Source organism: Theropithecus gelada, chromosome 1 (genome assembly GCF_003255815.1).
Source record: "Theropithecus gelada isolate Dixy chromosome 1, Tgel_1.0, whole genome shotgun sequence".
NCBI classification, from domain to species: domain Eukaryota; kingdom Metazoa; phylum Chordata; class Mammalia; order Primates; family Cercopithecidae; genus Theropithecus; species Theropithecus gelada.
This window is the reverse complement of record NC_037668.1, coordinates 81,385,381-81,395,894: the sequence shown is the minus strand read 5'-3', so window position 1 is coordinate 81,395,894 and position 10,514 is coordinate 81,385,381. Positions and strand designations below refer to the sequence as shown.

Genomic DNA, 10,514 nt, shown 5'->3' with positions numbered 1-10,514 from the left:
AGGAAAGATGCGGACCAATTTCTGGAGCTTCATCAGCTCACAGGCCTACAGGAGAAATGAGAAATCCTCCCATCCTGGAGACCCGTGGGCATGAACCCCTCCAACAGGACATTACTCTTCTCCGAAGGCCAAAGCCTCCCATCTCCCCACAGGCTAACTAAACATCCCATTTCCTTGCATTGGTCTGGAATAGTTGTGGTGTCTATGTGGCCACAGAGACTGTTTCATACTTCCGTGTGTGTGCTGACCAGAAACAGGAAAACAGCTTTGAGTAATGCAACTTGGTTGGAAAGTCTTTCAAAATGTGGAGTCTAAGATAAAACTTCAAGTGTTATGAAAAAGTAAGGTTACCGGCTGGGTGTGGTGGCTCATGCCTGTAATCCCAGCAGTTTGGGAGGCTGAGGTGGGCAGGTCACAAGGTCAGCAGATCGAGACCATCCTGGCTAACACGGTGAAACCCTGTCTCTACTAAAAATTAAAATTAAAAAAAAATTAGCTAGGCGTGATGGGGGGCGCCTGTAGACCCAGCTACTCAGGAGGCTGAGGCAGGGGAATGGCGTGAATCCAGGAGGCAGAGCTTGCAGTGAGCAGAGATCACGCCACTGCACTCCAGCCTGGGCGACAGGGCGAGACTCCATCTCAAAAAAAAAAAAAACAAAAGAAAGAAAAGAAAAGAAAAAGAAAAAGTAAGGTTACCAATCCAGCCCTGGCAGGTCAGGGGTTCAGTTAGGGCATGGTGATCGATGTCAACTGCAACCAAAAGGCATGTCTTCTCCCACCCTCTCAGGGTCCTACAGCACTGTGGTCCCCAGGGGGAAGACCAGCACTGGGGTAAGTGATAGCTTCAGCCCCCAAGCCAGGCTAGTCCCAAATCACTGCATCATCCTGTCCAGGCTGACACCAGTGCTGACCTGCAGGCCTCAGGCCTCAGCATGCCTGGTCTGCCCTGCTGAAAGCACTCTTGTGTCTGTATAGCAGTAACTGAAAAGTTCTCGTGACAGTACCTGTCTCCAGCGCCTTCCAACAAAGCCCAGGCCCTGGGCCCCAGCCACCACACTGACGCAAGAGAACAGTTAGGGTATCACTTCTCAATGATCCCCCCGCCACCTATTAGAGGACTTAGGAGGATGCCTGGACACCTCTGCCCACAGGCAAGAGGAAGTAAAGTTGACCTGTTCTCTTGGGTGCCAGCCATTCCCTGGACAGAGAACAGGACACTGCCGTGACCCTGGAATCCTTTATACCAGGTCCCCATCCTCCTCTGCACCCTTACTGGGAGTACTCATCTCTCTTCTCTGCTTAACTCATTATTGCCCCTTACAATGTGGTTGAGGCCGACTCCTGCAGGCTTTCTCTGACCACTCCCATAGCCTCCCTACCTCTGTGTTCTAGTATGAATCCCCTAAGACTCTCTGTCTCTCCAACTAGATGTCATGTATCTCATGGGCAGAGCTAGGGACTGTCAGGTTCTTAATCTAGTAGAGACACAGGATGTCTTCTAAATGAAGGTATAAATGCAACCAAGGAAAGAAGCTCAGGACCCTAAAACAGAATTGGTTCAAGTTCTGTTTTTTTTTAAATGCATGTTCCTATGCAGGGACTATGGAAGGAGCTGGTAGAAGGAAACTAAGACATCTTTACATTTTGTGTGTCTGCATCAGATTTCTTTAAAAGGTCTCTACTGCTTAAAATAACAGCAGTAATAATAAAGAAGTCTACTAGCCTGGCCCAATCCCCTCACTTGATAAAGAAGGGGGAGGTAGAACGGGGAGGGCATGCCTAAGCAAGTGCAGTCAAGGCCAGCCACAGGCCACAAACCCAGGCCCCCAATCTCCCCAACCCAGGCTCCTGCCAACCCTGCCTTCCACCAGGATCAAAGGGAGAATAAGCCTTCCACCAGGATTTCCATTGCTCATTTTATTTCAATAGCCAACTGTCCTCAGAGAAGAAACTGTTCATGTCACAGGCGTTCAGAGGCACCATTCTATTCCCTAGGGACTGCATCAGTGCTTATGAACAGCCTACTTTTTAAAGTTGGCAATCACTATAAAAACATCAAATAGTCAAACTAATAAATTTTTTAAAACCAATGCCCATAATGGCTGAAACTTTATGGAGGGGGAATGAAGTAGCCCCAGCAGCCAGGATGCTTGCTAGTAAAACCCCTTAGAGAAGGGGCAAGGGGCTGTGGTCAGGAAGATGTAGGGGACAGAGCAGCAAGGCAGGACGCTGCAGAACCTGCTGTCAACGACCCTGGTCCTGGCTGCTGGCTCCAGCCACCTGGATGAACTGGAATCTCGATGTCTGTGGTGCCCCCAGTGCCCTGGAGGACCAGGCAAAGGCAGCAGAAGGCTGAAATAGATGATGCCTTCTGTCCTGGAGTGGGGCCTGAGGAAATCAAATACTGCCTCTGGGGCTTGTTCCAATAAACGGCAGTGCAACCCAAGGACAGTTAAATTCATTCCTAAATGGGAGCTTCTCCCAGCGCCCACTCCTCAGAGCCCTGGTCCTTCCCCGGTAATAACTTCCTCCATACTCCTCTTCAACTGTACAGCGCAGAACTGAAACTTACAAATCGCCCTCCTTCCTCCTATATTGAACTGGGAATCAGTTGCCATCTATGCTATCAACCTCCTTCCTCCCTACACATCACTGAATGAAGACAAGAAAACTGTTGCTGTCGCCCCCCAGTGCCCCACTCTGCTGGCCTGGAGGGCAGGCCTGGGGCCTAGTCGGACTGCTCCTGAGACGATGGCTGGCTGGGCTCACCCGGTGGCACCTCTGCATCCTGATCATCTGTGAAAGACAAAGAAGGCAGCTGGATTCAGAAAGAGGGAAAATGACTACCTATTTGCAGATGAAGATTTTCTTTTTTTTTCTTATTTTATTTTAATTTATTTTATTTTATTTTTTTGAGACGGAGTCTCTCTCTGTCGCCCAGGCTCGGCTCATTGCAACCTCCACCTCCCAGGTTCAAGCGATTCTCCTGCCTCAGCCTCCTGAGTAGCTGGGATTACGGGTACCCACCAACACACCCAGTTAATTTTTGTATTTTTAGCAGAGACGGGGTTGCCCCATGTTGGCCAGGCTGGTCTTGAACTCCTGACTTCAGGTGATCCACCCACCCTGCCCTCCCCACAGTGCTGGGATTACAAGTGTGAGTCACTGTGCGTAGCCCAGATATAGATTTTCCATAAGCCTTTCTCATCATACCCAGCCCTAGGAGAGAATGAATTTTCTTTAATTCCTTAGGTGTCAGGAGCCTGGAATCCTAGCCTTGGCCATGTGATTCAGATTCAAGTTCCAGCTCTTGCTCTGCTCCTCCCAAGCTGGGAGGAATCAGCAAGATACTCCACAGCTCTGAACCTCAGCTTCCCCTTCTGAAAAACGAGACATATCCACCTTGCAATGGCAGCAAGGGTACTAAGTGAAACACAGTGATAGGCCACCTTCACCAATGCCTTCATCACTTCAGGTTCTATTTAATCCTCAGAATCCTCATGAGGTAGGGACCACTATTTCTCTGCTTTTACACATGATGAAACTGGAGCACCAAAGAGTGAATGAGCTTGCCCAAGTTACACAGCTGGGCAAGTGCTGCAGCCAGGCTACCCAGCACTGGGCCCAGTGGCTTTCAGCCACATGACACCACCTCTCCAGCTACTGGATCTAGGCACTGCACACACAGGAAGTGTCCAACAGGCCTCAGTTTCCTCTTCAGTAAAATGGTGATACCACCAGACTCCCCTAGCTCATAAGATGGTCTGACAGTCATTTTAAAGGCCTAGTTGAGTTTGTCAGTTCTTTCCAAATCATAGGAGCCCAAGGGGAAGACTGAAAGGAAAAAAGTCCTAGAAGCTTTAAAGCTGCAAGGGCCCTCAAAAGAAAACCCAAAACATTTTCACATCCAAAAGTTTCCTCGACCCTCACAGTAACCTAGTAAGGGGGCCCCTTTTATAGCTGAAAAGCCTCAGTGCCCAGGACCATCCAGTGCCCCAGTGGCAGAGCTTGTGAAGGACAGATTCTCTAGCTTCTGGTCTGGTTCCCTCAGCGCAGCCTGGGGCAGAGGCATAGCCCCACCAAACGGGCTCCTGCTGCAGCTCCAGGCTCTGCATCTGCTCTCCTACCCCAGCCAGAGAGGCCTGGCACCTCCGGTCTTCCAAACGCACCACATACCTGCTGTCCTCCACAGCTCTGCCCACGGAGCCAATAAGGTCAGTGAACAGGCACTGGACTGGGAGCTAGGCTGAGAACTCTGTTCAAATCCCAGCTCTGCCATTTACACCCACGAGAACTGCTGGAGGCCCTGATTTCCTCATCTGGAATCCCATTCCCACCTCCCGTAGGTGTGTGCTTATGGGGACTGGAGGAGGAGTATAAGAAGGAGCTCATCCTAGGGCTCAGCACCCTTTAAATTCCACGTCACTTCTCTCCACACCTAAACTTTCTTCAGATTAGGTACCTCTTCCTCCAGAAAGTCTCCCTGGCTCTGGCAGAAGCTGGAAGACTGGAGCTCACTCACCAGTGTTCTCCTTGTCAGTATCAAACAGGACGGTCAGTGAGAAAGATGACGGAGGCGGTGGTGGCGGTGGCGGGGGGAGGAAGTGGAGCGCAGAGAGGTAGCCTGGCGGGAGGAACTGGGGCTGTGGTGGAAGTGGTGGAAGGGGCGGCAGTGGTGGCGGCGGCAGGTAGTAGCTTGGCTGGAAGTCTCCCACTGGTTCTGATGCCTGCACAGCACACAGAGCAGAGAAGCAGAGTGGAGAGAGAGTTAGCCAGATGGGCTGACCAAACATAGCTCTCACCCCCGAAGTGGGGGGCTCCTGATGGGGAGATGCATGGCCCCAAACACACAGGCACAGGGCACTCGGAAGGCGGCATTCAGCAAACACCTGCCAAATTATTGAAGGCAAGAAGGAATACAGGCAACCTAAGCATGGGAACAGCTGAATGGTCACAGTGACAGAGCCCTTCTGTATATGCCAGGGCGACTGTGCTCACAATCCTAGGAGGGGGTTCTATTACTATTGTTGCTGTAATGATGAAAAAACAGGTTCAGTGAGATGAAACTACAGGCCCAGGGCCCCAGAGCTACTTTGTGGTTAAGGGCAGAACTGGATCTCAAGTTGGCTGACTCCACAGCCCACTCGGCTGACCTCTGTCCAGCGCTGCTCTGCACTGGGGAAGGGTCTGAATGCATCCCAAGCCCACAGGACCCCCTGTCTGGCACATGTGGTCACTTAAACTCAAGTGCCAGCGGGGCCTTTGGGAGAAGAGATTGGCAATGTGGGTGTAGAGCAGCTGTTTCTGAAGCAAGATACGCTGGGTGACTTCAGACAAGTGGCCTCACTGATCAACATTTTGCTGCTTCTGTTCCTTCTTCAAGGGATAGAATCCAATCCCTTACCACAGCACAGGGACCCATCACAGGATCTGGAGGGGGGATGACTACACAGCTCAGAGCTTAACCGAGAAACACACAAATGTCGTAAGAAATAATACTGAGTTTTGGATGTAGTTCCCGCCGTTTACTTCTCTATCTAGATGCTTCAGAGCAACACTTCCTGAGCTGAGTTTCATGGAGTCCTGGTGTCTTACAAAGTATTTTTTAGTACTCTAAAAGTGTTATAAGTGAGTTTGAGAAACCCCATATACTGTTCCCCACATTAGTGGGTCACACATGAGCATATTAAAGGCTTGGAAGAGTCTGCAAAAATCTCCTTAGATTAACCCAGCTAACCCGGTTGAACTTCATTCAACCACCAGGAAGTGAAGAAAGCCCACTTTTAAGTACCTACTATGTGCCAGACCCTGTGCTAGGTATTTTACATGCATCACCTTATGTATTCTACTCAGGAGCCCTAATAGACAGGTCCTCCTACCCCCACTTTACAGACCAAGACCTGAGTGAGGTCCTCAGAGGTCAGGTAACTGCCATGGGTCACACAGCCGGGACACGATGGAGAAGGCAGGATTGGACCCTAGGTCTGCCCAGCTCCACGGCCGGTGCTGTCCTGTGAACAGGAGAGCAGAGGGAGCCAAGCAGCAGCAGATGGGCAGGGACAGGAACAGGAAGGAGGAAGCTGTTCTGGAGAGCACCTCCAAGCCTTGGCAGGGGGCAGCAGGACAAGGATGAAAGTGATTCAGGGGCTCTTGGGTTTGAGACAGCTCACAAATCAATGCCTGATTCTTTCTCCAGACGTGAGAGGGTAGAAGGGGGATTATTAGTGCTTTAATTCCGAGCTGCTCAGCCAAGCATCTCCCTGGATCACAGCTCCTGCCGGGGGCCTGTGGTGGCAGCTTGGGCCCAGATAAACTGACTGAGATCACACTCTTAACAAAGGCCGTCTGGCAGGCCTGTCAATCAGAGCCCTGCCCTGGACGCCAGGCTCCAGGCTTCTGTGTGAGCAGACGGAGTGTGCTCTACTTGGCCAGAGCCCCTCTCTTTGTGTGGAGGCTGGAGATGCCTGGCTCTCCCTGGGCAGTGCCCACAGATGTCAGGCAGGTAGCAGTGCTGGTGTGAGGAAAGGGCCATGTGTGTTCTACCTCTGTGGGAGAGAGGGAGGGGCAGTGGAAAGCACCTAGACCCCAGAGTCAAGGCAACCGAGGTGCCTGACCTGGCTCTGTCACCAACCAGCTGTGTAACTGGAATCCTAGTCTCTCTCTCACCAGTTTTGTGACCCTGGCCAAAAGCTTAACTTCTCTGAGCCTTTTTTTCTCAATGCTACAATGGGGTACAACACCTACCTTGAAGGTTCAATAGGCACCCTGGAATTATCAAAGCCAGTGGCTTTCAAACTTTTTTCCCTTGAATCAGTGGAAAATGATTTTTAGGCACAATTTTACAACATCTAAGACAAGTGGAAGAGAAACTGCTGCCGCCAGGCTGAAGCAGGAGTGAGGACCCAGTGACCTGTGTGCCCAACCTGCCCGGGTGCAGCTCGAGCCCCATTGGACTGGCTCCACACTGTGCGGCTAATGACTTTCATTAAGGAGAGAGAGGGCTTTCAGCCATCCTAGTCTGGAAGGAGCTAGTAACCAAGGCCATAAAACTCAATCACACCTGTCTCGTAGTACACGCCACAGGGGTGAACTGACTTTACACACTCAGTTCTCAAAATTCCCAGCTTAGACAGAATACCAGCTAACGATTGACCTTTACTAATCTTATAAAAGGATTAAATTTCATTCTTTCAACAGGTATTTCCTAAAGTGTCAGGTGTTTGGGGGAAGGTTTCCGTATTTTTCATGACTCAGTTCAAATGCCACCTCCTCCTGAAAGCCCTCTGCAGTCTCAAGTGTGCTCTACCTGTGGGCAGGGAGTCTACCTCTGGTCCTGACTCTGCCTTAAATTTTGTGGTCCCAGTAAGGTGATATTCCCTTTCTGGAGTCCAGCAAAATGAAGGGCCCTTCCAGCATCAGCATCAGTCAAGGAAGGGGTCACCCTGAATGCTCAGAGTCTTTCAGCCCACTGCCCTGAAAAGCACAGGCCATAGCCCAGGCCGAGTGGTGCAGACTGGTCCACATGTGTGCTCCAGAGACACACACACTGTGTCTGGGCAGTGCCTAAAGTCATCCACCAGCACTCGGGGGCTGGCATGGAGTGGGCACAGTTTATGACAGCTGGCTTCCTGGGAATGAGGATCCATCAAGGCAACAGGGGCTGCTGGGAGGAGGAGGAAGCTGGCAAGAAATGAGGGGTGGGACTCACCAAGCCTCCGCCTTGGTACTGGCTGCGGGACACATGCCGGAAGCCCTGCTGCAGGGGGACGCCAGGAGGGGCGTCCAGGTAGCCCAGCGGGAACGGGCAGTAGGGGTGCATGCTGGAGCCGCCAGGGTACTCAGGGCCCAGTGCACGGTCCGGGTTGATGCTCACAGGGCGCCCTGAAGAAGGCAAGCAAGGAGGGAAGTGTTAGACACCGCTGGGAAAAGCATCCGCAGGGCGGCACAGGCCGGCGGGGTCGTAAGCGCTGCTGTCCAAGCACAGAAAGCCCACCCCGCCCTTCCTTCCGCTGGGCCCTCACTGCATCTCCATCCTCCAGCCAGCCCCGCTGCTCTTGGAGAGTCCTCGGCACGGCCATCAAACCCGCTGTGGGTCCCCGGCCTGCGGCTCCCCGCTGCCCACAAGCCGTCCGCCCACACTCTGCCTCTACGAGTCCTCAGTGCCAAGTTCCTCTTCCTCCGGGTCAACAGTGAACCCGGCCATGGCTCGAGCTCTGGACACCAATTTGTGTGACTCTTCAATCAACCCTGTCCCTCCCACAAGGACAAGGTCCCTGAGGGCAAGAAATGTGACCCGCGTCCTTCATCACGAATGCCTGGCTCATAGTTCAGCCCAGCCCTGCTTGTCTGTTGAGATGGAACAAAGAAAGGCGGCTTCTCCTAGAATTGCGGTTTCAGACCTGTGACCCCATCAGATGGGGCGTTCCCTGGGGACCTAGATTTTCCTGGAAAGTCAGGAAGGCGGGACGAGCCTGCGGAAGCCTCTGGACCAATGCCCTGGCACACAGAGGGCAGGAGCTTGTCCAGCGTGACCCAGGCTCCCGCCTCGGCCTCAGCCCGTCCCACCACACCACCATGGGGAGACACCAGGAAAACGCGTCCCCACCAAACCCCGGGGCTTTTAAAGCTTCAAATGTACATGTGACTTGAAACTGTACTTCAATACCGAAAGCTCCAAGGCACAGGGAACAATGTAATTTATGTACCAGGTGAGGGGCGAAAAGAAAGGCAACATCTTTACAGACCAACTGTTCTCTTGCGTGTAGTAAAGCAGCAGGCTCGGCTCACCCGCACGTGGGGAAAGGGAGGGAAGAGGTGCACAGGCGCACTGGTCCAGGGCCGTGCTGAGGGGAGGAGCCTCCCGACCGCGAACAGGGAAGGAAGAGTGCGCAGGCGGTCGTCCTTGCGCTAACCTGCCAGCAAGAAAATTCTCTTATTCTGGAGGAGGAGCCTCCAGCGCAAGGAAATGGCGGGAAGAGGTGCGCAAGCGCAGTAGGACTGGGCTCCTAGAGGCCTCTTCCCGGAGGAGGAAGCACTGCTAAGTCGACTGGACGCCATTTTGTTCTTGCATGCCGGAATGGCACAAACCACAGCTAAATGTTAAAAGCCCTTTGAGCCGAGCGCGGTGGCTCAAGCCTGTAATCCCAGCACTTTGGGAGGCCGAGGAGGGTGGATCACAAGGTCAGGAGATCGAGACCATCCTGGCTAACATGGTGAAACCCCGTCTCTACTAAAAATACAAAAAACTAGCTGGGCGTGGTGGCGGGCGCCTGTAGTCCCAGCTACTAGGAGGCTGAGGCAGGAGAATGGCGTGAACCCGGGAGGCGGAGCTTGCAGTGAGCCGAGATCGCGCCACTGCACTCCAGCCTGGGCGACACAGCGAGACTCCGTCTCAAAAAAAAAAAAAAAAAAAAAAAGCCCTCTGAACCGCCCATTCCTTTATGTTTCCTTTTTGCGAAAAGGTACCCAATCCAAATCCCCGTTCCAAGAAGAGTTTCTTAAAGCAGAAGGTACGTTACCCGTGGAAAGCATTCTCCCCATCCCAAACCCCTATGCCAGCTGCCCATCCGGGCTGGCCTGTACTGCCAGTTCGGGGAGTCCACCGCGGGACTGAGGCCACGACTTACCAAAGTCGGTGAACGGCGGGCCAGGCACGGGCCGCAGCGGCCTGCGCAGGTCCAGGGGGCCGGGGTAGCCACTGCCTGTGGCCTCTGCCCCAAAAGGGGGTCCCGCAAGGCTGGGCATCGCCACGGCGGCTCGCTCGCTCGGCTCCACGTGGCCGCGGCCGCCCAGAACCGGTTGGAAGGCGCTCGGGCCGGGACTCCGGCCCCGCGGGGGCCGCTCGAAGAAGCAGGCGGCCGCGCGGCCCTCGGGTCCCGGCTCGGCGTCTCCGGAGGGGGTCCCCGGAGGCAGAGGGCGCAGGCTCCCGCCCGGGAGGGGGGCGGGCGCGGCGGCCGCGGCCCCGGAGGCCTGCTCTGGACCTTGCGCACACAGGGCCGCCTCCTGCTCCTCCTCGGCGGCCTGCGTCTTGAGCACCTTCTGCGCGGCCATGATCTTCTGGCGCTCGGAGATCAGGCAGCACTTCTCGCAGAGGCACTGCTTCCAGCGGCATTTGCCCGCGTGGCCCTTGACGGGCACCAGGAAGCCATGGTTCCTGCATCTCGAGCACTTAGGAGTGCGCACCATCTTGTCGGCCATTGGCAGGGTCAGCCTTCGTAGCACAACCACCACCGCTGGGAGCTGCAGAGCAAGTGGCGCTGGGATGAGCCGCGCCCCACAAGTCCCTGGTTCTGGGGACATTGGATACACTTGTAACAAAGCGTCTCGCAGTGTGTCCCGGGAACTGCAGCAAGAACCTTGCATTTTCCCTCCTTTCGGGGGGTGCACAGTTTGGAGAGTTTCTGTGCTTTGGGTAATTAGATGCAATGGACTGGGTTGCATAAATTCTTAATGGGATTCTATTGCATGTATGTCATTTAGCTTATCTGAAGTCTTAGGCATGTAATTTTCCAAAC

The 10,514-nt window shown here is 53.6% G+C and overlaps 1 protein-coding gene across 1 annotated transcript; it reads right to left on the bottom strand.

Moving 5' to 3' along the window:
- Positions 1-1,902: 1,902 nt before the first annotated feature.
- On the bottom strand, positions 1,903-10,294 carry DMRTB1 (DMRT like family B with proline rich C-terminal 1). Its single transcript, XM_025402102.1, has 4 exons — positions 9,627-10,294; positions 7,709-7,881; positions 4,523-4,727; positions 1,903-2,796 (listed from the first exon to the last, which is right to left on the bottom strand). Exons 1-4 carry the CDS (start codon positions 10,195-10,197, stop codon positions 2,729-2,731), a joined length of 1,017 nt encoding a protein of 338 aa, XP_025257887.1. The 5' UTR covers positions 10,198-10,294; the 3' UTR covers positions 1,903-2,728.
- Between the last annotated feature and the right edge of the window lie 220 nt (positions 10,295-10,514).

Excerpts from the sequence above, each read along its gene's own strand:
- DMRTB1 (XM_025402102.1), bottom strand. The coding sequence starts at position 10,197 with ATGGCCGACAAGATGGTGCGCACTCCTAAGTGCTCGAGATGCAGGAAC. Across the intron at positions 7,882-9,626 it reads CCCGCCGTTCACCGACTTTG|GGCGCCCTGTGAGCATCAAC; the intron begins GTAAGTCGTGGC and ends TGCCTTCTTCAG. Across the intron at positions 4,728-7,708 it reads AGTACCAAGGCGGAGGCTTG|GCATCAGAACCAGTGGGAGA; the intron begins GTGAGTCCCACC and ends TGTGCTGTGCAG.